The 23461-nt window shown below is 58.2% G+C and overlaps 7 protein-coding genes across 7 annotated transcripts; 3 read left to right on the top strand and 4 right to left on the bottom strand.

Moving 5' to 3' along the window:
* Positions 1-226: 226 nt before the first annotated feature.
* On the top strand, positions 227-1407 carry PHSY_003891 (COP9 signalosome complex subunit 12; the record flags this gene model as incomplete). Its single annotated transcript, XM_012334508.1, has 2 exons — positions 227-358; positions 436-1407. The coding sequence occupies 2 exons, from the start codon at positions 227-229 to the stop codon at positions 1405-1407; spliced, it is 1104 nt and encodes a 367-aa protein (XP_012189898.1).
* Positions 1408-1897: 490 nt separating this feature from the next.
* Positions 1898-3058, bottom strand: PHSY_003890 (hypothetical protein; the record flags this gene model as incomplete). Its single annotated transcript, XM_012334507.1, has 1 exon — positions 1898-3058. The coding sequence occupies one exon, from the start codon at positions 3056-3058 to the stop codon at positions 1898-1900; it is 1161 nt and encodes a 386-aa protein (XP_012189897.1).
* A 528-nt stretch (positions 3059-3586) lies between these two features.
* PHSY_003889 (hypothetical protein) lies at positions 3587-7012 on the top strand (the record flags this gene model as incomplete). The annotated part of the gene is made up of 1 exon (XM_012334506.1): positions 3587-7012. One exon carries the CDS (start codon positions 3587-3589, stop codon positions 7010-7012), a length of 3426 nt encoding a protein of 1141 aa, XP_012189896.1.
* Positions 7013-10108: 3096 nt separating this feature from the next.
* Positions 10109-10795, bottom strand: PHSY_003888 (structure-specific endonuclease subunit slx1; the record flags this gene model as incomplete). The annotated part of the gene is made up of 1 exon (XM_012334505.1): positions 10109-10795. The coding sequence occupies one exon, from the start codon at positions 10793-10795 to the stop codon at positions 10109-10111; it is 687 nt and encodes a 228-aa protein (XP_012189895.1).
* Positions 10796-11074: 279 nt separating this feature from the next.
* PHSY_003887 (potential DNA binding protein) lies at positions 11075-12892 on the top strand (the record flags this gene model as incomplete). Its single annotated transcript, XM_012334504.1, has 1 exon — positions 11075-12892. The coding sequence occupies one exon, from the start codon at positions 11075-11077 to the stop codon at positions 12890-12892; it is 1818 nt and encodes a 605-aa protein (XP_012189894.1).
* A 714-nt stretch (positions 12893-13606) lies between these two features.
* PHSY_003886 (STE/STE11 protein kinase) lies at positions 13607-19465 on the bottom strand (the record flags this gene model as incomplete). The annotated part of the gene is made up of 1 exon (XM_012334503.1): positions 13607-19465. One exon carries the CDS (start codon positions 19463-19465, stop codon positions 13607-13609), a length of 5859 nt encoding a protein of 1952 aa, XP_012189893.1.
* Positions 19466-20698: 1233 nt separating this feature from the next.
* Positions 20699-23086, bottom strand: PHSY_003885 (hypothetical protein; the record flags this gene model as incomplete). Its single annotated transcript, XM_012334502.1, has 1 exon — positions 20699-23086. One exon carries the CDS (start codon positions 23084-23086, stop codon positions 20699-20701), a length of 2388 nt encoding a protein of 795 aa, XP_012189892.1.
* Between the last annotated feature and the right edge of the window lie 375 nt (positions 23087-23461).

Here is a 23461-nt window from a genome sequence, read left to right as displayed (position 1 = left end):
GTCTAGCAGCCCAACAAGATCGGAGCAAATAGATCGGGGCGATGCAAGACCTGCAAGGGTCTGCGAGAAGCTCGCATGCTTGGACCACCTTTGGGTCAAGTCACACTTGATGCTTCAACCACCAACGAATCTTGGCTCAATCGACCATCGCGCACATCTGTCGGATCATCCGTCTCGTCATTGCTCTGGGAACGCACAGCATACTTTGGGAGGAGAGCGCGCCGCCATGGCTGCTTTGCAGCAGCATGTAGCCAACATCAAGCGTGCGTACTACTCGCAAGATGCTCGTTCCCTTTTGGCCGCCTTTCGCGTGGATGCGACAACCTTCTCCGCTTTGCAGAACGACTTGAACAAGACCGTGAGTGTCGTGTTTCCCTGCCAGAAAGCACGCTCGATGCAATGTCTGACCTTTACCGCTTCTTTGTCACCCTGCAGCCACGCCGAGACCTCGCTGATTGGGTTATGGGCCAGATTCCGTTATCTGGAGCACCGACCGACTCGGATCGCTTCCAGACGCTCGTCGCCGACTTTCTCTCGTACATTCGCGATCATGCTCCCCTTCAATACGCCGCACCGTCCACAGAGCCCCCGCACCCGACCGATTGGGATCGCGCGTACGATGCATGGGCGCTCGTCTACTCGCGCGCTTCCGCCTTCTTTTCGCTACCCGATGCGACTTGGTTCGTCCCCTGCCTCCGCTTCTTCGCCTCGAGCCTTGTCACGCTGGCTATGGCTGTAGATCAACGCAACGACGCAGTACGAAAGCGCAAGACCACAGACGCAGCAGGCAAGCTCTCTAAGGCAGCCGGTATGGCGGGCAACGATCGGTCGCAGGCTCCCGGGTCCGAGACCAAACGTGCTGCGGTGCTCATGCTGGCCAACCTCAGCTTCAAGGCGTACTTCAAGCTCAACAACACTCGCCTATGCGAGACTGTGCTGGGCAGCGTAGAGAACGCTCTCAAAGTGAATCGCCTCTTTGCGCGCAACAACGGCGTCGACGACGATTCGGGGGAAGCCTGTTACTCCAAGGCGGATCGTGTCACCTATCGCTACTACCTTGGACGCTTGCGTCTCTTTCAACACAACATCCGAGCCGCATCTACCCACCTTCGTTGGGCATTCGACAACTGCACGCTCAGGAATCTCCAGAACAAGAGGTCGATATTGATCCCACTCGTGGCCACGTACCTCATTTTGGGCAGATATCCACACGGTTCCCTTCTCGATGCAGCCAACCTGTCGCCTGTCTACGGCAGGTTGACGCACTACCTCAAGAGCGGGCAGGCATCTGCAGCGCTCAACGAACTCGAACGACACATGGACTGGTTTAGAGCGCGTGGACTCTACTTGATCCTGCGCGAAAAGCTGCAGATCAGCCTCTGGCGCAATCTGTCCCGCAAATGGTGAGTAGTTGCCAACTTCAAGTGGTAAGAAAGGGCCTAATTACTGACGGCGGCTTCCTTTGTTCGTGACGAACGATTCGCACAGCTTGGGTCTCTCGCATGGACCTGCGCATGCTTCATCGGCCCCTCCGACCATGCGCCTCGATGTCCTGCTTTCGGCCGCACGTATAGCCTGGAACGACGCTGGTCTGCAATCCGAAGATGTCGAAGCTATCGTCGCAAGCATGGTCGATCAGGGCTACATCAAGGGATACATTCTTCATTCAAAGGCCATGCTCGTCTTGCAAAAGGGCCCACACATGGGCTTTCCTCCAATATGGAGCGTGTTCGAGGCTCGATGACAAAAGCTGCATGCAGCACGCAATTCAAGACACAAACATCTGACAAACAGCGTGCATGGTATGAATGACGGGAAGCGGGATACAAGTACAGGGTGATGTTAAAGTGAATGCTGTGCGAAGCGTCTCAAAGAGACACGAAAGTGCGCTCGGGGCTCAATAATCATCGTCTGAATCTTGCTGACTTCGAGCGAAGCCCACTGAAGGTGCGCCGCGGCTTCGTGCGCGCAGCACAGAGACAGCATCTTTGCGCACGCCTCCGCCGCGGAAGGCAAGACGTGCCGAAGCTGCCTCTTGCTGACGACCCGACTTTTCGCTTTTGGATTTTGCGCTCTTGTTCATCAGGTGGTAGAATTCGCCCCCAGGCATGAAAGCGGGGTCGTTGAGTCCCAGAGGGTCGTCCTCGTTCTTTTGAGGCTTGGCGTTGGAGCCTTTGGTGGAAGCAGATCCTTTCGAGGCTCCCTTCTTGGACAAGGTTCGCTTCTTGAATGCTCTCGCCTTGGCGTTCGGCAACGAAATAGACGGATCGAGTGGTGTGGCTTTCTTCATCTCGTCAAGTGGCTCCTCGATCTGCGTGTCTTGTGGCTCATCAAAGCTCGTCTTGTGGTTGCTCGAGGTGTTGAGTGCACGGAGGATGGTTCCTTCGGAGGTCATCTTCATTGGCATTCCATCCCGACCCTGGACCACACCGCCTGCCCTCTGCTTCTTGCGCTTCAGTCTGCGCTCCTTTTGGAGCCTGGCTACCTCATCAGCTTCTTGATCGGCCGAGCGCTTCTTCAAGATGGATCGCGGTGTCGAAACGGGTCTGGAGAAGACCTCGGCAAAGAGCGAAGGGTCAAGTCGATTGGACGGGCCAGCTTCGGCGTCGCTATCCGCATCTCTTGCTTCGCTGCTGCTTTGAGCAAGGTCTTCCTCATCCTTCGCCCCCGTCAGCCCCTCCGAGGTGTCCTGAGCTGCTTCTTTCTGATTCTGCTTCTCGACCTTCTTCCTCCCTGCTGCTCGACGCTTCGCCTTTTCGGCCTTCTCTTGTGCTCGGAGCCTAGCCGAGTCTTGCGAAGCCTGCTTGCGTGATGTCTTATTGCTCACGACTTCGATGGGAGCGTCGTCATCCTCGCTGTCATCATCGGGACCTGCGTTTGTCTGCTCGCCAAGTTTAGGATCTGAAGTAGATGGAGCGCTGCGAACGGCGTCGGCGTCATCGTCCTCGTCGTCATCGAAGGAAACATGATTGCTAGCTGGCTTGGAGTCGGTGAGCGCCTTGGAGATCTGCTGCTCCTGCAACTTCTGCGCTTGTCGCTGCCTGCGTGCTGCGACCATGTTTGAGCTATACTTGAGGCGCAATGTAGATGAGGAGGAGGCTTACACGAGAAGCAAGGAGCAGCAACATGGATTTTGACTGGAACTTCGAAAAGTTGGCAAATTTCGCTTAGTCAGGCTGATTACGCGGAGGTCAGCTCGGGTCACGGAACCTACGCGTCTCACGACTCGAGACTGCCGCCGAGGGGCAAGAGCAGCAAGAGTGCGGATGTGCACTCTGTCTGTGTCGCTCTCTGTCCCTGGTTTGGCTAGACCGCTTTTCGAAAGCGGAGAAGCAGCAAGTCGAAGCCAACCATCTCGTCCACATCCATCCTCGCGACTTCACCGCATCCTCTCCCATTCGGCGAGCAAGCCTCTTGTCCGCTCTCGACTTATTCTGTATCCCCCCTACACCGCCGTCGGCTGCCTCGAGACCTCTTGCTCGCGCACGGAACGTTGGCCGGCTCCATTCGATCAATATTCTGCAGGTGTTCAGAGGAACAGCACAGCGACAGATCGACGCTGCCCGACCTTCACTCGTCATCCATCATGTCACAGCCAGGCTCGTCAGCGAATATCTCGCCCCTTGCTTCGGCAGGCAATGCCGCCGATGCCCCAGCAATCGTTCCGGCAAAAGCAGTGTACGACGAAGAGGCCGAGGAGGGCGAAATCGTCGACGAGGAAGAAGGCGAGATCTCCGAGAGTCAAGCCACCAAACCCACAGACTCTCGAGCAGCACCGTCACAGTCGGTTGCTGCAGTTATCGCTGATCCAGATGCGGACTCACCAAAACAACCAATGACTCCAGAGCTGCCGACAGATCCAATCGTTACCGTCGACAATGAGCAGAAAAAAGACAGCATAGAGACAGATCTCGATCAAGCCTCGGCTCCTGAAGCAATCGATTCAAAGGCTCAGGCATCGCAAGCAACGGAATCTGGCGGTACAGGGTCTGGGCAAGTTCCTCCCATAAATGACGCCGCCCCCGTCTCATCCTCCGGGGTGAGCACGCCACAGGCACCTGTTCCGGAGCTGACCGGCTCTGAGAATGCTGCTGCTTTCGCCTCCGCTGAAACTTCTGACAAGCCTCAAGATCCAGCGGCGGAGTCGTCCGCACCACAAACGACTGAAGACCGAACGACACCCGCGCTTACTGCTACAGCTGCGCCAGACGCAGATGCAGCAACTGGTAGCGCTACCCCAGCAAAGGAGCAAACCGACTCTGTTCCCGTCGAAGAAGTCTCGCAAATCGTGGAAAAAGCAACGACCGACGACGCGAGTCCGTCTGCAGCCAAAGCGCGGCCCACGGAGAGTGGCGCTGCAGATGCGGTCGCCGACACTGTCTCTACAGCAGACGAGGCAAGCGGCATGGAAGTCGACGACAAGGTCGTCACTCCAGCGCAGCCTTCGGTGGTCGCCTCTCGAGCACCTGCCGAGCCCGAGCCCGAGCCGATGCAGATCGATGACTCTGTTCACACGCCTGCGCTTCCATCGGATGGCCCCGAAGCTCCCGCTCCAGCGGAACCAGCCGGCGAGTTCGCAACCGCAGAGGCGGAAATGCAGGACGCGGCACTGCAGGAGCGTCCTCAGTCTCAACCTCGAATCAAGGGCGAGCCACAGTCACAGGCCTTCGAGCAATCGCAAGCAGAGCCGACGCAGGCGCCTGAGACAGTTGTATCTGAGACGATCAACGCCGCCCCTTCTGAGGGCTCAGAGCTGGCACGAAAGGAAGAGTCGAGCCATGCTAGCCTCGCGCCTGGTCGAAGGCAGTCGAGGGATCTGCAGAAGCCATCCGAGGTTCGTCAACGATCTGCGACACCGCGAGTGGGCACCGATGCACAGATGTCGGAGGCGCCGGCGCCGACAGAGTCGCAGAGTCGTGCCACGGTCGAGAGGGACGACCCGTCTACGTCAAGACCTTCGAACCTGGATCCTGACCGCTCAAGAACAGCCAACAGAGGCTCGGCCGCACCCAGCTCGGGTCATGAGAGACGCCTTGAGAGGGAGAGGACTAAGGATCGATCTCATCCGTCCGAGCGGTCTCAGGATCGAGAGCAGCGCGCTCGCGAGAAGGACCGACGGCGCGAGCTCGAGCGTGCGGAGCGCGAACGGGAACGCGAGCGCGAACGAATCCGCGAATCAGAGCGTGACCGCGAGATTATGATCGCTCGCGAGAACGAAGAGGCTCGACTCATTTGGCTCTCGCTGCCCGGCAACGATCACCCTCAGTACTATACCGACACGGACTCAGACTCGTGCTATGGTGTCGGCGGTGCTCTCGGTGTTGACCTGACGGACGAGGAGGACAAGGACCTGAACCCGCCCCTGCCTCTCTCGCTCCAGACCTACCACCCTGCGCCATCCTACTCGCAGATTTACTTTGACGACGGCTACTACACCTCGAAGAGGAAGCGCACCGACGGAGCGGATGGAGACGACGTTGCTGCTTCCTCTCGCCGCTACCGTCGCAAGCCTGTCTCGAAGCCGTCGCCCGCCGATCGCTTCGCACCCATGCCACGCAACGCGCTTCCTTCGACCACGATGATCGACATTGACGACTTCCCCGTCCCAGACTCGAGCATACGCGGTGAGCCGTCCGAGCGTCCCTTTGCGAGCAGGATCGAGCGCGCCTCACTGCCACATATCCCTCCCGCTGCCCGCCTGGACGATGCTGTGGAGGATTTCGACAGCTCCGACTCGGACGAGGAGGCGATGCGCCTCGCCCACGAACGCAAGCGACGCCACGGCAACCGCAGCGGCAATCGAGGCAACAAGCTCTCGCGCGACAAGGGAGCTCGTTGGGTGCGCCGCGGTAAGCTGGGCGGATGGACCGAGATGCGCATGGAGAAGGAGATCGGAGATCGAGTACGACACCGTGTCGAGGCGATGCAGAAGGACAACATGCGCGCACTCTTGTCTGCCATGCCCGAGGAAGACAAGGCGATGCTGGCGCAGTTCCCTGCTCTCCGCAACGGTCTCATCCCGAGCGACGCTCCGAGCAATGCGCGACGAGATGCACGAGGTCGACTCTTGCCTTCCGATGTGTCCGAGGCAGCACGGATCGATGCCGAGCTAGGACTTGACGGTGGAATTGCAGGTCTGAGCGGAACGAGACTCGATCGACCCGAGCATCTCACATCCACCTCGCTCGCACCGACGCTTCTGAAGCCCGCGATCACGCCACGACAGTTGCTGACGAGCCACACCCTCCGTCACACGTTCCGCAACCCTCACATTGCTGCTCTCGGCAAGACGGCGCTGGACCTGATCGAAAGCGAAGGGGTGGTGGGCCGTGCCGTGGGACGATGCTGGGCTGCGATGGAACGTGGCGGATGGAATCAAGACCCCGAACCCAAAGGCGACGAGGCAGAGCAAGGCGAACGTCATCAGAACGGTGTCAACGGCATGGACGTAGACGGATCGGATGCGGAGGAGGCAGACGGTTCGTCTGCGAGTGTCTTTGGCTCTGTCACCGACAACCCCGCACTATCGCATCTGGACAGACTGTTCGTAACCAAGCAAGGTCTGGCGATCCCCCGTCTCGACGATATGGGTCAGCCCATCTTTGTGCCGCCTTCGCCAGCGACGCAGACTGCACGTGCGCAAGCTGGCCTGGCAGAAGAAGCAGCCAACGAAGCGGCGATCGAGACGACCTTGTTGCCGGCACCCGAACAACGATCGATTGTGCTAGCGGCGCTCGAGTGTCTGCAGGACTTGGCGGCGGACTCGAGGGAATACGTGGAGAGGCTGGAGGAGGTACGTTCGCGACTGGCTGCGGTCAAGCGACGCCGGGTCCAGGTGTGGAATGCAGTGCGGCAGTGGGCGCTGGACAAGGACGAGGCTGCGGAGCCGGCTGGCGGAGCGAGGGCAGACAATGCATCGTGGGTGGTAGAATCCCCGGGTGGTGCGTCGGTATTGTCCGCAGCCGCGGCAGCTGGTGGGGTAAACGGCACCTCGCCTAGGAAGCGGAAGTGAGTCGATCACCGAGACGATGGACTGTATAGCACAGCAATGTGCTTTGTATCAACATGTGCCTTGGACGATATCATTTCATCATGCAGCACGCACGGATGAGCTTGTTTGTTCGCGGCAGGTGCATCTGCGAGGTGTAGGCTGTGCAGAGAATGGCTGCCTTGTCGAGACCGAGTTGGACTCGAGCGGTCGAGTCAGCCTGCATGTGGGCTGGTGCGTCCACGAGGCTGTCATGCAAAAGACGTCCGTTTGATAAGGCAAAGTTAGCTCCAAGCTCAAATGCAGCGGAAATCCGGATTGGCAGCTGCGGCTACCGGGGCGATGCGCGCATATCTGTTCGCCCATGCAATCAGCTGATCGCAGTGTAATGAAACAGCCTCATAGAGCATGAGCGAAGAAGAGGGCTGCATTGGATTCGTTCGATGCAGCATGTACTGCATAGCACACCTGAAGCTAACATATTTGCATGTTCGACAGGTGCAGCTGGGTTCGACGCTTGCCTGTATGGATCGATGCAAGATTTATGCGTTGATTTTCCGCATCAATTCTTGGGCATCTTTTTCATGACCCCTTTTTTTGTGGTACAACGTTTAAACTGTAAACAAAAACCCTGGAAGTGCTGCACGTCGATCACGAAGCACATCACGCACGAGACAGGCAAGAAAACTGTAAGCGAGATTGGATTTTGATGCAAGTTCGGGTTTGGCCCGCAGTTCCGCGCTGCCGCTTGGGGTCTGCAGTGTCGGTGACATGGCACCACCCGAATCGGCGAAGGCGTTGGCTGAATCATTCTGAAGCGATGAGAGCTGTTTCGCAAGGCCAAGTGGATCAAGGAAAGTAACGCCTCTACACAGTATCATCGAAGGGAAATGGAAGGGAAGGGGACGAGAGACGAGGCTGTGTTCTGTGCAACATGAGTGTGTCACTCGGCGGGAAGGCACATCCGAACGAAGCTCGGCCAAAAGTCGCTCCAGATATGACCGCCGCTTTCGCGAGTCTCTCTCGCAATGCTCGTTCGAGCTCACGAGCGTGGATTGGACCATGCCGACGGACAAGCTCGTTCCGGACACGAAATGAAGCCGGTCGTGGGGGCTGCGTGTCACTCTTTGCCTCGACGCGGACTAGTCTTGCGACACTGCAGCAGGCAGAGGAACTAAGCGAGGATGCCACGAGCTGTCTACTCTACAGTATGCCTACAAGCCCCATCCGCTCCCTTGGGAGGAGGCATAACTACCATGTGCCGCACTGTTTCAGAGCCCAGGTGCATTCCACCATCTTCTTAGACCGCATCGTGTGCTGCTCTGGGACGCGACCAAGACATGAAACAAGGCTCCGTAGGACAGGTCAAATCGCAGCATGTAGGGTCTCTCTCACCCGAAGTCCCTGCACGCTATGAAAGATCATAGCTTTTGAGCTTTTGTGCTGCTGGGCGAAAGTCTCTGCCACTGATCGGTTCCGATCTGACAGCCGCAACTGGATGCCTCGCGTCGTAAAGATGTGCCGAGCAGACGCCTTCGTCAGCATCACGCCGCACGATGCAACCCTGAACTGCACGGCCAGAGGGCGGGACGCGGAGAACTTGAACGGGTCATCTCAGAGTGAATGAAAAAGTGGGAGAAAGAGAGCGGTGGCCCTTGCCGGTCATGTTCGGAGATGACAGGACCAGAGACATCTTTTCAGCGGCCGAACTGCGGCACTGGCATACAGAAGATCGGACTCACAAAAAATAGTCTACTTCCTCGTCAAAGCGCAACGGTGTCCTCCGCAAGATAAGGCATGCACTGCACTCGTCCTGCAGCCAGCTTCCACTGGTGCCCCTCCGTGGGTGTAGATCTGTCCATCTTCGTCTCACTGTGCACGAAAAGTGACAACGACTCGCTCATCTCTGGGACAAGCAGGGCAAAACGTTTGCACGGCTATACTCATGTAGTCCTGCATGGAGTTACAATATACAAGCCCTGTCTCGGCTACCCGGTTCGACTGTTCGACGAATCACGCTCAGAAACGTTCCTTTTCCGTGACAGAGAGGTGTTCAAAAGATAGTTGCAGACTGGGAGCGAAGAAAAGGAAGCAAATATTTTTTTGGGGGGAGGGGGGGGGAGATGAATTTATTCATTGTGTTAATCGAAATTTCTGCCCAGCCCAGCATTCTCAAGGCCTCGAATAGCGAGGATTCAGTTGACCGCTGGAACCTTCCTCGGGCTGTCTTGATGCCGAGCGAGGGAGAGCATTGGTGCAGACTTTGCCAAGAGCCATGCGATCCTTCTCGTCCTCTGTGTGGACGAAACAAGGTGCCGAATCCGCAAAAAAAGTGCCGAGCTAGGGCTTTGCTGGCGTGCTCGCTGTAATTTAATACAGGTCGCGCTATTTGAATGTGATTTTGTAGTGAGAAATGGAAAGCCAATCAAGTTGGGTCGCGGTTTGGGGTGAACCGACGTAGTAACTCACTTAGCGATAGGTCGCAACGAGGCGCAGGCCGACTCGCTCTTCCTTCGAATATTCCACGGCTTGGCCTCGCTCTCGCCAATCAAGCGCTGTCTCAATTTCTCTGCCGCTGCACTGCCTTGTTCAGAAACGGGGTCAAGGCAAGGGACGTCGGTGTTAGAACAGCAAGCTTGAGCTCAATCGAACTGGGAAAAGATGAATCACGAGCCCGAGAGGGATCGACATTCCGCGAATTCCCCCCAGGGGCCACCACCGGCTCGTTGCAGCTCCTGAGCGTCAGTATTCGAGCATGTGCGTGCATACATGCGTGTGGATGCGTGCATGCGTGTGTGTGCACATCCCAATGTGCGTGGCGAGCGAGGTGGAAGGCTAGGACGGCCATGATTTGCGAAGAGGCGTCGTCGCTCGCCGGTGCAAAGGCACTTTGGCACAGACATTCAGATTGGCGGGCCAAGCACCTTGCGGTGGCGGCAGCGGATCAGCCTATCTGACCCGAAGTCGGCCAGCGCAGGCCGAGCACGCTCGAACGCGCTAAATTTTCTTCTTGCAACCCTGCGTGACCATGGGGCATGGTCGCTGCGCAGATCTGAGGCACTGGAGCGGCGACACACTCTCTTTCCTTTTTTTCCCCCTGGTGCTTGTCTTGTCAAAAAATTAGACCTCTCTGAGAAATTCCGCCTGGTTTTTCTTCCTCCTTTCTTCCTGCCTGCCCGGCTGCCTGTCCTGCATTGCGCCGCGAGTGACCGCTGATGCTGCTCTTCTGGAGCTGCAGGTGCGCCTGTTTCTGCGTCTCGCTGCTCCTCGTGCTTCTTTGGCTGCCGTCGACTTCTGCCGCAATCTGCTTGGCTGCTGCTTTGTGGCTTCTGGCTGCCATTTACAAGCAAAAGCAAGCTGCAAGTGCGTGTCGTTTTCCGGTACTTGCTTTCTCTTTCCTCGTCCCTTCCCCTCCCCTTTCTTCTGCTCGACACTCACACCATACCGATTCAACTTTGTCGTCGTCGTCGTCCGATCGTTCCTCAACGCCACTTGATCGCTGTCACCGCCACTGTCGCTCGAGGCACAGCTTGGTTCACTCAGCTCGTCGCGGTCTCTTTTTCGATCGCGAGCTTCGGTCATTCCACCCCACCTTGCCCAGCCTCGGCCATTCTTGCTCCTGACGCGTCTGGAAGGTCCCTTCGACTCGCAACCCATCTCTCCTTGGTTCATACTCTTCTTCATCACGTCGCACCTCGATAACGCGGGCACAGGTCTCCAGTCCAAGGTATTCACCTGTATTTCTGGACGTTCTCTGGTCCTTTTCGACATCGTCTCTCGCTGACGCTCCTGGTCTTTCTCGCGCATCTTCCGGCGAGTCCCGCTTAGTACGGAAACATCATCGGACCGCTCATTCGTGAGACCCCCTTTTGATCTCCTCACCCTCAATTGTAGTCGGTCCCGTCGGCCTTCTTCAGGAAAAGCATCTCGCAACGATCCTCGTTCGGACAAGCATCAGCCCTTCCCCTCAGCCACGAAGGATTTAGTCTTTCACGTCATTTCTCCCTCTTCTCTTCACTGAAAAGCATAATTTCACGTTGTAGTAGGCTCCCCTTAGCAGTCCACATCATCATTCCGCTCAGCATCATGTCTACAGCTTCTCCCCTTCACCACGGCCATGGCAACACCAGCTACGCCAACTCTCCCGCCCCCACTGGCGTGACTGGCCGAGACGCTGGCGTCGCAGCAGCAGCTGTCGCTGATTCTGCCGTCCGCTCTGGCTCCGTGCCTGGCTCCGCGTCTGGCAGCGCTCCCGGCTCGGCCTCTGGATCCATGTACGGCGAAGGACACGCGGCTCATCACGCTGGCCACCACCACCACTCGGCTCACCACGCCCACTCGCACGGAGCGCTCGCCAGCCCCGTCAACGGTGGTCACAGCTCGAGCTGGTCGCCCTACGGCTACCCTTCTGCCCCCGTCTACGGAGGCAGTCCCAGCCCTTATGGTCACAACGCCTACTCGCAGTATGCAAGCGGCTACGGTTACCCTACCGGCACCGCCCATCACGTCGCCACTGCCCCCACTACGCCGTCTGCCACTGGCACCGCCTACCATGCCGGTGTCAACGGCATGATGATGCACCACGGACAGCATGCTGGCTACGGCTACGGCAGCCACCACCTCGGATCGCACACGCCCACCCACACCCACAACCACTCGTCCACCTACTTCATGAACGGCGACGGCTCTCACAGCCATCTCAATGGCTCCGCACACCTCTCGTCTCCTTCGTACACCACCGCTCCTCAATACTCGACCCAGCTTCCCCTCGCTGGACGACACCGCGTCACCACTACGCTGTGGGAGGATGAAGGCACGCTCTGCTTCCAGGTCGACGCCCGCGGCGTCTGCGTAGCTCGAAGGCACGACAACAACATGATCAACGGCACAAAGCTCCTCAACGTCTGCGGCATGTCGCGTGGCAAGCGAGACGGAATCCTCAAGAACGAGAAGGAGCGAATCGTCGTCAAGGTCGGCGCCATGCATCTCAAGGGTGTCTGGATTTCGTTTGCCCGTGCCAAACAGCTCGCCGAGCAGAACGGAATCGCTGACGCGCTCTATCCTCTCTTTGAGCCCAACATCCAGTCGTTCCTCTACCACCCTGACAACTACCCGAGGACCGCTGCCGTTATTGCAGCCGCTCAAGAGCGACAGGCGCAGCGCCAGCGAGCTCCTGGACAGCCCAGCCCAGGCGCCAATGGCGCTTCGCAAGCACCTCCGCTCATGCGCGCCAACACCACCCCATCCAACGGCGACACGGCGGGGTTTGGTAGCGGACTGAGCAGCAGCACCAGCTGGACCGGCTCTCACGACCAGGGCCACGCCTCGGCTCCCACTACGACCCAGCCCTCGCCCTCGTCGATGCACAACGGTGCTGCCACGCAGATGCACATGAGCCTTTCGAGCCACGGTACCGCCTCGCCCACCTACTCCCAGCAGCAGCAGCAGCAGTACCCCATGACCGCAGCGCAGCAACTCGCGCGTCCTGCCGCTGGCGATCGCCGCCAATCAGCTCCGATCTCGCTCAACAACAGCGTCGGCCACGCTGAGAACCCCTACGGTGCCACCAATCTCGGTGCTGCAGCCAACGCAAGTCTCGTGAACGGAGCACGCAAGGTCTCTGGCCTGAAGCGTTCTTGGAACGATGGCGAGGACCTCAATGGATCCGTCACTGCCTCGCCCTCGGAGCGCGACATGCAGCGAAGCGGCAGCGGTGCTTCCAACGGCTACAAATTCGAAGGCGACGACTCGCACAGTCCTGACACCTCGGACGACCGCCTGTCCAAGAAGAGCAAGGGTGTGGCTCAACGCGGTGGCGCTAGTGCTGCCACCTCTGGTATGCCCTCCCTGTCGAACAACATGCTCATGGGCGTTGGCAACGGCAACGGCATCCACCACGAGTGAAGGGTCCGTGTTCTTGGTTTCTGCTCCGCAGCCTCCGATGTGGCCCTCTCTTCTGCTGGAACCATCTCGTTCCTTCAAAAAGTTCGCGCGTCTTGTCGCCTTTCCCGCGTCCTGCAGTTCCAGCATCCTTGCATCTCATGATTTTCTGGCACCTCGACCGTTCGTCGAGCATCCGGACCGGCCTTTTCAACTCCTACATCATCGCTAATCAATCGGATGGAGGGTGGCGTTCCGGCTGGCCATATGTCCGTTCGACACGTTGCCACCCGACATCGCTAACATCCACCTTCATCGTCATCGTCACCTTCGTCACCATCAATCGTCACAATGAACCTCTCAAACATCATTCACCACAACAACAAACAACACCACATGACGCTAATTTTGTGAAATAAAAAACTCAATGTTCTGGTCCAATTTGTCTTTTGGATGCTGTGAACCTGTTTGTGATGATCACACGAGTCGAGGCGCTGAGGTTTATGAGTCACGGACTGAAATGGAGTCGTATTTTAAAGAGCTGTCCAGACAGACAGTCGGTGCTCGACTTCGGCTGTCTGGCACGTCGATCGCAACCCGCGAACGGTGAAGCGGCGAAAACAAGCTTCTCAACCACACCTTGGAACCACGCATCCGCTCTCTCGTGATGATTCAAAAGCAGCAAGCTGCTTGATTGGAGGAAGGGTATCAAATAAATTCACCACAAGAGCGCCTACTTTACCTTTGCAAACTCCTCCACAGAGCACTCTGACTAAACTCCCATCCGTCATCCGGAACGCTAAAGACGTGATCCAACAGCCTCTGCGCCGTGGGTCGCTTGGCCGGATCGACCTCGAAGCAGTTCTTCAAAAAGTGAGCCGCCTGCTTGCTCAGCTTGACATCCGCCGGGATCGGCGGCGCCTTCCTCTCTGCACCGATCTTGAACATGGCCTGCACCGCCTCGTCGTCGCTCCACGGTCTCCTCCCCGCAAACATCTCCAACACAACACATCCCAACGACCAGATGTCAATCTTGGCCGAATACCCCTTCTTGGACAAACTCACCACTTCGGGTGCCATCCAAAAGATCGATCCTTGCAACGACATGTTCTCCACATTGCCGTAGATGTCGTCCGAGCGACGAACCGTTCCGAAATCACTGATCTTGCAGATACCCTCGAAATCGACGAGGATGTTGTCCGCCTTGAGATCTCGATGCAGGATCCCCTGCGAGTGCAGATAGGCGAGACCTTCCAAGATCTGGTGCAGGAAGGACTTGATCGTAGGTTCTTCGAACTTGCCGTGCTTGCGAAGACAGCTGCCCACCGATCCACCGGGGACGTACTCGAGGAAAATACTCAAGAACTGCGTGGTCTCCTCGAATCCCAAATACGAGACAATGTGAGGATGATCCAGATCCTTCAACGTCTCGATCTCGGATTTGAGCGCTGCCACCACCCCCTTCTGCCTCGAGTCCTCCCGATCACTCGCCGTGCGCGGCAATTCGACCTGCTTCACAGCAATCATCTCACCCGTAGTCGCATTCAGCGCCAAGTACACTCGACCATAAGTACCCTTGCCGATGAGATCACCCTTGACCCATTTGAACACCGGTTTCGGCGAGGCAGTGTCCGATGAAGGCGATTCGGCCAACGTCGCCGACGCCGGCGTAGCAATCTCTTGCCCGGGAGTCATCTCGACCACCTTGGTACCCCAAAGCTTGGTGCTGCGCCGTCGCACCAGTCCGTTGCTCGCCTCTGTGCCCTGTGCCGCAGGTCGCTTGTCCGCACGATCGAGGATCCGTTTGCGATCCTGCGCAACGAGTCGGATGGATTTCTTGTGGCGACTGCGTTGATTCATAGCTTGCTGAGGACCAAGCGATGGTAGGCTCGGTGGACTCGCCTCGGATCGAGGACTGCTGACCATCGGACTCTCTGGCACTGCAGCGGTGTCGAGCAGAGGTTTGTCGAGATCGTGCTTGGGGAAGAAGTCGTCGAGGTTCTCGTACAGCTGTTCGGGTGGAGGACGGAAGGCCCAGTCGTCATCTCTGCGGGCAAACGAGGTGCTGCGCGTAATGCCTCCGCTGCTCAGCGCCGTCGACATGAGGTGAGAAGAGCCAGGTTGCGGTGAGCTGCTGCTGCTTGCATGGGCCTGATTGGGGGTCACCAACGTCGGACCGGCGGCTGGATCGATGGTCAGGCGCAGTTCCGGACGCTTGGGGCTGGTCGAGGGAGCAGTCGAGGAGCCTCGCACAGAAGACAGGAGAACGGTTCCTTCACCTGGCAGAAGAGTGCGATGATCGTCCGACGACTTTTCGCCCTCGGGCTCAAGCCGCAAGGGGAGGCGTGGTGCATTGGCGTCCGAGTCGAGCGGCTGAGCCCACGTCCCGGATTCGCTCTCGTCGTCGTCAAAGGCTCCAAACGACGCAAAGGTGCCATTCTCGTCCGGTGACAGACTCGGGCTCGCCACTCGAGGCGGGTCCAGAGTTGCTGGAGGGGTGCTACCGTCCTTGGTCATAGGCCTTGAAGCTCCTGGCGTGCTTGGCTCTGCTCTGACGGTATCACCGTCACCGCCGCTACTGCCACTGATCGCAGTGCCGCTCACTGTGCCGTCCAATTTCGGGTCGAGAGCGCGCCACAGCTTTGCCCATTCACCTGCACGCAACGTGTCTTCGTCCTCCGACCGCCTCACGTTCCCGCGCGCTGCGCCATCGGCACTCGAGGATCCACGGTGAGATGGATCCGTCGGCGTCGTAGCCGAAGATTGAGGCAATCTGGGCAAAGGTCGGACATTCTCGAGCTCGTCATCGGCCAGATCGCGGTCTTGGTCGGCGTAAGAGGAACGATTTTCAGCATCGGGAGGCTTGGCCGAGGCAGGTCCGCTCTGTGAGCTTCTTGCCGATGTGGGAGCACTGAAAGATTCTTCGATCGAGTTGCGACTGTTGCGATCCTCGGTATAATGCCGTCCGTGCTGGGAACTTCCCTGACTCGAGAACGACGATCCCGAAGAGCGCTCCGAAGCATTCGTTCGAATGGGTGGGTCGCGCCTTTGGGCCTCGACGCCAGGCGCAGCTTGGCCGTACCCTGACTGGTGCTGGTGCTGGTGCTGATGCTGGCGCTGGTGTTGATGCTGCTGCTGATGCTGATGGTGCTGTTGCTGCGCGGGACCTCGACCTGCCGAAGACGCTGAAGACTGAGGTCTCATCTGCGGACTGGCATGATGCGCAGGTGGAGTCTGGTGTCTGTCGTGAACGCTGCGCAGGGGCTGAGCCTGCGTCGCGGGATGAAGCTGCTGCGGATGCGAAGTAGAGTTTTGATGCGGATTCCCCATCGCTGGTCCCTGTTGGATGGGTCGCTGCATTTGAGTAGCCGCTGACGCATTCGAGTAGGCTTGCTGACCTGCATACTGGTTGTATTGTGCAGGATGACGGGGATCGCGAGGGCCATATGAGGGTGCCGGCGGATGCGCGTGTGCCATCTGGTACGGTTGACCGGGAGATCCGACTGGAGCCGAGCCGCGAATCGCTTCTTGTGTGCGAAGCGTTTGCTGGACGGTCATGCCAGGTTCCAAGCGGCCGGCCTGCATCTGAAACTCTGAGACCTGTCGTGAGCTCGAGGCAGGAAAGTAGCGCGTAGTGAAAGGATCCTCACGCGACCGGTACTGGGGAGCGGTGCCAAGATTGGGCTGCCCGTAAGGCAGGTACACGGGCTGTTGATGCATAGAGGGCTGCTCATGGTAAGAGTAAGGCCGTGGCGTGAGCGATCCTTGCATGACGTTGCCATTCATTCGCGGATCATGACCGTGATAGGTGTTGAAGACAGGCCCGGAAATGGGGGCTCGGACGCCAAACTCGTTCATGTGTCCCTGACCCATGGTTCGTGGACCGCCGTGTCCAAAGGACTGCGCCTGGTATGCTGGCTGACCTGCGAACGATGGAGGAGCGCTGTACTGCGGACGCGCCCCCATGTTGGATGGGGCTGCATTCATGGGATGCGCAGAGTGGGGAGGTTGGGTGTGGAAGCGAGGATCGATTTGTCCTTGCCCGACGTACGCGTTTTGCATGGGCGGCGATCGGATCTGGGGTGTGCTCGACATCCTCGTTGGGCCATGACCCACGACTTGCTGACCGCCTGGTATGGATGCCTGCGCACTGCGATTGCGCTGCAACAGCCTCGGATCAACAGGTTCCGGTGGGGCTCGACCGCTGCCTTGGGCATCGGAGCTGTATTGACGGTGCGATGAGCCGCCTTCGCGAGCGCCTGTACCGGCCGGTGCCGCAGTAGAGGGCCTCAGGATGGCCGGTGGCGGATATCGACCGTCTCGATCCATACTCGCTTGCTTGCGCACCTCGGCCTGCATTGCCGTCGCGGACGGCTGAGACGCATGCTGCGCAGGACGATGCAGATCATCCATGCTCCTTGCATTGTGTAAGGTGAGGGCGTGCGTCTGTTCTGCCGTGCGTACTCGGAGGGAATCGCGCGCGCCTTCATCCGATTGATCTTGATGATGGCCGGAGCCATTGGCAGGAGTATGCAGCGATCTTTGTGCGCGAGGGTTCGCATCTGGCCGAGACCTTTCGTCATCCACGTTGCTTGGACGACGTCCGCTACCAGGGCCGGTGGATTCTGCAACTGATGCAGTGGTGGCATTGATGGAGCTAGACCGCTGATTGAGGACCAACGAAGGGGCGCCTTCACTTGCTGAGGCGCCGTGCATTGCGCGAGATTCGGTGGCGGAGCCGTCACCAGATGAGGCGATTGACCTGCGATCTTGGATGGCGCTCTGAGTCGTCGAATGGACACCGGCTTGGGTAGGGGAGCGCAGATCATCGATGGGCGGGGCGCTTGGCAACGCGCGCCTTGCCTGGGCTCTGGACCGCGTCAGACTGCTGCCTGAATTGCGATTCGAGCCCTCGTGACTCGTGTCGGCGCCAAATGTCTCGGGATACACCAGAGCGTCGCTCAGCGAGCTCTTCGACGACTGGCTCTCGGTGCGGAGATGCTGGCTGGCCGCCGAACCGTTGCCAGATGTTCTACGAATCTCGTTGAGCGCCCTCTGTGGGGCGACGACAGATGTCGGCGGTGGCATGGCTCGCACTGTCGAATTAGATGAAGGTGCGGTTTGATGCACCAGAAATTTGAGGGTGCCACGATCGTCGCCCATCTGGAGGCAAAGCACGAGCAAGGCATCGTCGCTCACAACGGGGCCGGTAGCTTCTGATTGACCGATTTCGGTGCGGAAGAGCTGGAAGCTAGAGTGTTCCGCATCAAAGAGATGCAGCTTGGCGAGCATTCTCTCCTTGATCGCATCCGCCGAATCGACGCCGGAGATGTCGACGACAGAGAATCTTTCGTTGTCGTCGGTCACTTGAATGAGAACACGTTCAAAGAGGCTTGAATCTCTGCGATTTGACGTGGCTGATCGTTGACCACTCGCGACTCGAGGCGAGCCGATTGGACCCACGCTTTGTGTCTGCTGTCCAGGCGATTCGGGAGCCAGGTATGGCAGCTCTTCGATCTCGTCTTGCTGTGATGCGTTCGCGGGCGAACTTGCCGCACTCACATGTGCAAAAGCTGGAGCTGATGGGAGAGGTTGAGGTGTGACTAATGGTGCCGATGGCTCGCCGCTGGGAGTTGCAGGGGTACGACCGTCTGAGTCGGTGGTGGTGGATTGCGAAGGAGATGCTTGCGAGGTAACGGAGCCAGACGGCGAGGCGTGAGCCGTTTCGAAAGAATCTGCCGCTTCGGGTGTAAGTCCGATGGGGGGTGAGGCCTGACTGGCGGAGCGACGATTCTGCGAAGACGAGCCCGGCTGCTGCTCCGAGGTCGCAGTGCGTGTGTGATGGACCTTGCGTCCAAACCGCTCCCAAACGTTGCCAACGTGTTCGAAGACGCTGCTGGGTCTCCTAGGCTTGGCAGCTGCATCACCATCTTGAGCCCTGGACATCGAGATGCTGAGGTTGCCTGGAGACGAGGGGCGCAAAGAAGCGAAGAAGCCGCCGCCACTCGTTGCAGATTTGCTCGATAAGGTGGGCGACAACGGTGTAGCCGAAGGCGCAGTGGGGCTCGAACCGACGGCACTGACGGAAGAGCGTCGATTTGAAAGAGCATCATGGGAAGAGCCGGCGAGATGGGGGGCAGACTGCGCATCAGGAGGTAGCAAAGGCGATAGCTGCGCTTGGGCGACTAGTGAAGGCTCGATGGGTGCACCGGTGAAGGTAATAGTGGGGCTAGTGGCAGACGATGTGCGATTGGGCGTTTGGAAGTATAGCTTGCTGAAGTAGGAAGGCGACACTGAGCGCTCGGGACTAGTGGTGTGGCCATCGTGCGGCAGCACAGAGGCGATGTCGGTGCCTTGCGGTTCTCCGGGCGTTTGAGCGCCGAGAGCAGAAGTGGTAGCGACAGAGCCGGTGGAGCGTAGCCTGGACATGGGTGGCGCAGTGGTCGTGGTTGAGCTGTGAGGTCTCTGCTGGCTGTCGGTCGGCTTCGTGTTGGCGTCCCAGCCAAGGTACGAGTCAGTACTCGAGTGCAACTGCCAAGGTGGGCTCTGATCCGCAGAGGCCGGACTTGCGACGAATGAGCTTGGCTGGAAAGACATGCTGATGCCGTGCGCAAAGAAGGGCAAAAGGATCGGAGCGTGCGCATAGAACTACTGCCAAGGTAGGCAGCGACGAGGGCAGCTCTTACTCGACAAGTGTGAGAGAAAGAAGTGCGTATTCCTTGACTGTGCTTAGCATCGCTTTGAGTGTCGCAAACGAAGAGACAACGTTCGTGGAGCAGAGTGCCCAATGGGTCTTCAAGGCAACCAACGACGAATGATGTCGGGGCGCGAAGATTCAGCTAGGTCTGTGAGGGCCGAGCTTAGCAAGGGCCCATGTCACTACGGGAAAGAGGATGGTAAAGAGAACCGATCACCGCTGATTGCATGTGTCGGTGAGGAAGAGATGGCGTACCAGGTCGGGGCAGCTTGCAAAGCAGTGATAATGTCTTACAGAGCTCGCTCGAGAAACAAATAGTCAAGCTGATCCCGAGCCGGGTATTGCCAGAGACGTCCGGAAAGACGGAAAAGCTGAAGGAGCTAGATTGCGACAAGGAAAGTGAGCAGAGAACGTGTTGAGGGTCGAATCGAAATGACCACTTCGAAGGTATGCGGCTAAGACCACGAAGGCGCTGTTGCAGATCAGTAGGGATTGTTGTCCGCACAGGCCGCGAGGGTCGCAATGGCGTTTGTGCGAACGTAGGAGGCGATCGCTTCTGATCTGCTGGCAGGTCGGCTCAGGCAGCCGTCGCAGGCTGGGATCGCAGACGAGCCTCGAAGCGGGAGAAGGACGGGAGAAGGACGGGAGATGGAGCTGAAGGGCGAGTGTTGATGAATGGAAGAAGTGTGCAGAGTGTGCTACCATCAATCGACGATGATCCTGTGGATGCTGCTGCTGCCGCCGCCTTCTGCAGTGCTACGGTCCCACAATTGACTGACGGAATGACCGACTGACTGAGTGACACGGCTAAGCTCGCGCAACTGCTCTTGCACACGCTTTCCTTGCTACAGTAAATATTGGGCGGCGCAAGCGCCGTTGCACGATAAATTAAAATAATAAATGGTTTAATCGCGGTAAGCAGGGTCATATTCATAGAAAAAGGCTCCGTTTCCGGCGGACTTCTCTTCACAATCACATCTCCTTGGTGCTGCTATCTTCTTCTGTCAATCGACATGATCTCGTCGTTGTCGCAATCACATGGTGTTCGGTGGTGCAATGGGTATCTGACTTTATATCGTGTACGTAAAGGGGTGTGTGTGGGGTTGTGCGTTCGTGCGTGTGTGCGTGCAATCCTATCTAAGGCTGTGGAGCATCGTCATGCGTTTCTGAGCGCGCAGGTCGACTTGTTTCTGTCCTGCTCTGACCAGCTTGCGCGACACCTTGTCCGCATGGCGCTCGCATAGACGTTGACCGCCTACGACGTAGTAGTCCGCCAGCGGCTCCGCACACGCGCCTCTCTTGCTACTACTGTATTGACAGCAGAAACACGTTGGATGGAAGCGATCGCCTGCGTCCGTCTGACGGCAGTCTCCCTCGATGCCGGTCTCGCACTCGCGGCAGAGACTGCCGTTCAGCCGGTGGTAGTGGCGAGAACAGTACGGCTGGTTGTTGAACACGTAGAAGCTGCCATCAGTGAATGGCGCCTCGCACGCCGCGCACGAGAAGCAGCTTCGATGAAACACGCCGCGAAGTGCACCGTCCGACGACTTGACGGCGCCTTTCTCAACGATGAGGTTGCACTTGCGACATTTCGGCAGGTACAGCTCCTTCCAATCGCGCGCACACAGCAACTTGCCGTCGCGCTCCACAAATGGCGTTCGACTCGATGAGAGCGAGCAGTCGCACACGCAGCACCGTTTCGCCGCGCGTTCCCGCTTCTTCTTCTCCTTGAACCGCAACACCTGCAGCTGCCTCGTACGTTCTCTATCTCGCATTCGTTCCAGCTCCAGCTCCAGTAGACGCTCCCGATCGCTTCTCTCGCCGGAGGGTGCAGCAGCTCTTGGACGTTGAGACGCGTCAGCAGCTACGGTACCCTTCTGCCCAAGCCTCTGTGGCGAATCGACCAGCGTTCGCTTCAACGGCTCAGGACTCGCTGTCAAGTCCTTCATCATCTCCTCGATGCTACTCAGGTCCACATGCCCCCGTTCGCGAGGCAGCTTTGATGCCGTAGGACTCGGCGAGGCTCTTATACTCGTGCCACTGCCTTTCGCTGAGGGGCCTGATTGCTCAAACGATTCTGCATCCGGCGATGTCCGAGATTCTGCCAATCGAGGTTTTGATGTCGTCGGCGAAACAGCCTTCACGGTTCTAACTGCGCTAGGCGAGGCTCCCACCGAAGCTGACCTCGACAGGTCTTCGGTCAAGATGCTTTGCTGGACCAGGCTCGAGGTCGTTGCTGCTCTGGGGATGGGCGAAGTCATGGTGTGTTTTACCTTGGCTGCCCTCTGCTCTTCGATCATCTTTCGTCGCGCTACCGCGTCTGCTTGCGTGTCGCTCGCTGATCGTTGCACTGAGGGTGGTTGCAGCGGCGGCGAAATCTCCCCCTGAGCGGGGGAACAGGATGCCTTTGAAGGCGATACCTTGAACGCCGCCTGCATGCCCACGACCCTGACCGCATGTGCTTTGGGAGTCGCATCGTCAGGATCCCCTCCACGACGTGCGTCGGTGTGTGTGGCCTTTGCGAAGACGACCGGGCTCATGGGCCTCGAGTCGTTGACCAAGGAATCGTATCGATCAAAGAACGGCGACCGTGGCGTAGTCAGAGCAGACGACGTTGCGCTTGAAGACACGCTCGAATCACTCGAGGATGCCGGAAGCTGAATTGTCAACAAAGGCGGCCGGACTGCGCTCGACGGCTGGCAGGTGTGGTTGGCGAGCTCTTCAAAATCGAGCTGCTCTCCGCAGTCGGCACATTTGGCCTTCGGCAGATCAGGTTCTAGGACCGTGGCACGCACGATTTTGAATGACGCATCGGCCGATACGTCGTCCAGCAGTGCACCGGCAGGAGGGTGTGATGGATTCGCTGTAACGTCAGTCGGATCGACCGTTGGTAAGGTGGCAGGCTCTTCGTAATCATCGTCGTAGATGGTGGTTCGATCCTCCAACCTGATCTGTGGGATTTGAGCCCTTGCGTTGGGCCTGGCCGTCTGAACGGAGTTTGATTGCTCGCTGAGGGAATAGTTGCTGTCGCCGCTGCGTTCGTATGCGAGACGAGCTGTCGAATCGGTCGCGGAAGAATCGAGACCATCAGATCGCCACGCTGCGGCTGAGGTGGCATCTTTGCGCGAATCTACAGCAGCGTCATCTCCTGCTGCCCTCGCCTGGTGATTGTGGGCGGCTTGAGCGTATCTCACCTCGTGACGAGCCTGCTGAGGGTAGCGAGGTATATCGGCAGCCGCCGTGTGATGCGAAGACGACGTGGATCTCGACGTCGTCGCAGGAAGTGCATTCAGCTGAGTGGGTGGACTATGATGATAGCTATGGTTGGTGTTGCCGTGGAACGGCGCATGTGCGCGTCTGTCTTGGTTGCGGCGATACGACGCGTCTGTCGATGAATGGTTGGCCTGGTGGTGATGATGACGATGGTCGTTTCCACTCTGCTGGGGATAGTTGTGCTGCTGCTGGTACATATCTTGCATGAACCTGCGAGCTCCGAAGCCAGCCATATTGTCAGACCCCATTGCGCCGGGATGGACGGCTACGGATGGGGTGTGTTGGTAGCTGCCCATTGCGATCATACCGTCTCCATCGAAATGAGCGTGTCTCGACGAGTGATAGCTGCTCGGCGCAAGTCGAAAGAATTGGCGTGAGGAAAGACGTGGTATAAAGCGTGTTTGCAAGATTGCGTCGACGGACAGCACAGATGGCGGAGGGAGTGTGCAATGCAAGGATCACCGGTTCATGAATGGGGTTGGAACGGCCACCGATGCGCTAAAGAGAGCGCTCAGACCGCCATGGAAGCTCCGAGGACCCTATGTGATGCCGTTGAGAGATGAAACAGCTCCGCCGAAAGCGATCCTAGCGCTGAAGGCGAGTCAGTAATTGTCGCCTCTGAT

The sequence above is a fragment of the Pseudozyma hubeiensis genome (genome assembly GCF_000403515.1).
Source record: "Pseudozyma hubeiensis SY62 DNA, scaffold: PHS38, whole genome shotgun sequence".
Taxonomy (NCBI): Eukaryota; Fungi; Basidiomycota; class Ustilaginomycetes; order Ustilaginales; family Ustilaginaceae; genus Pseudozyma; species Pseudozyma hubeiensis.
This window is presented reverse-complemented; position numbering and strand designations above follow the sequence as displayed.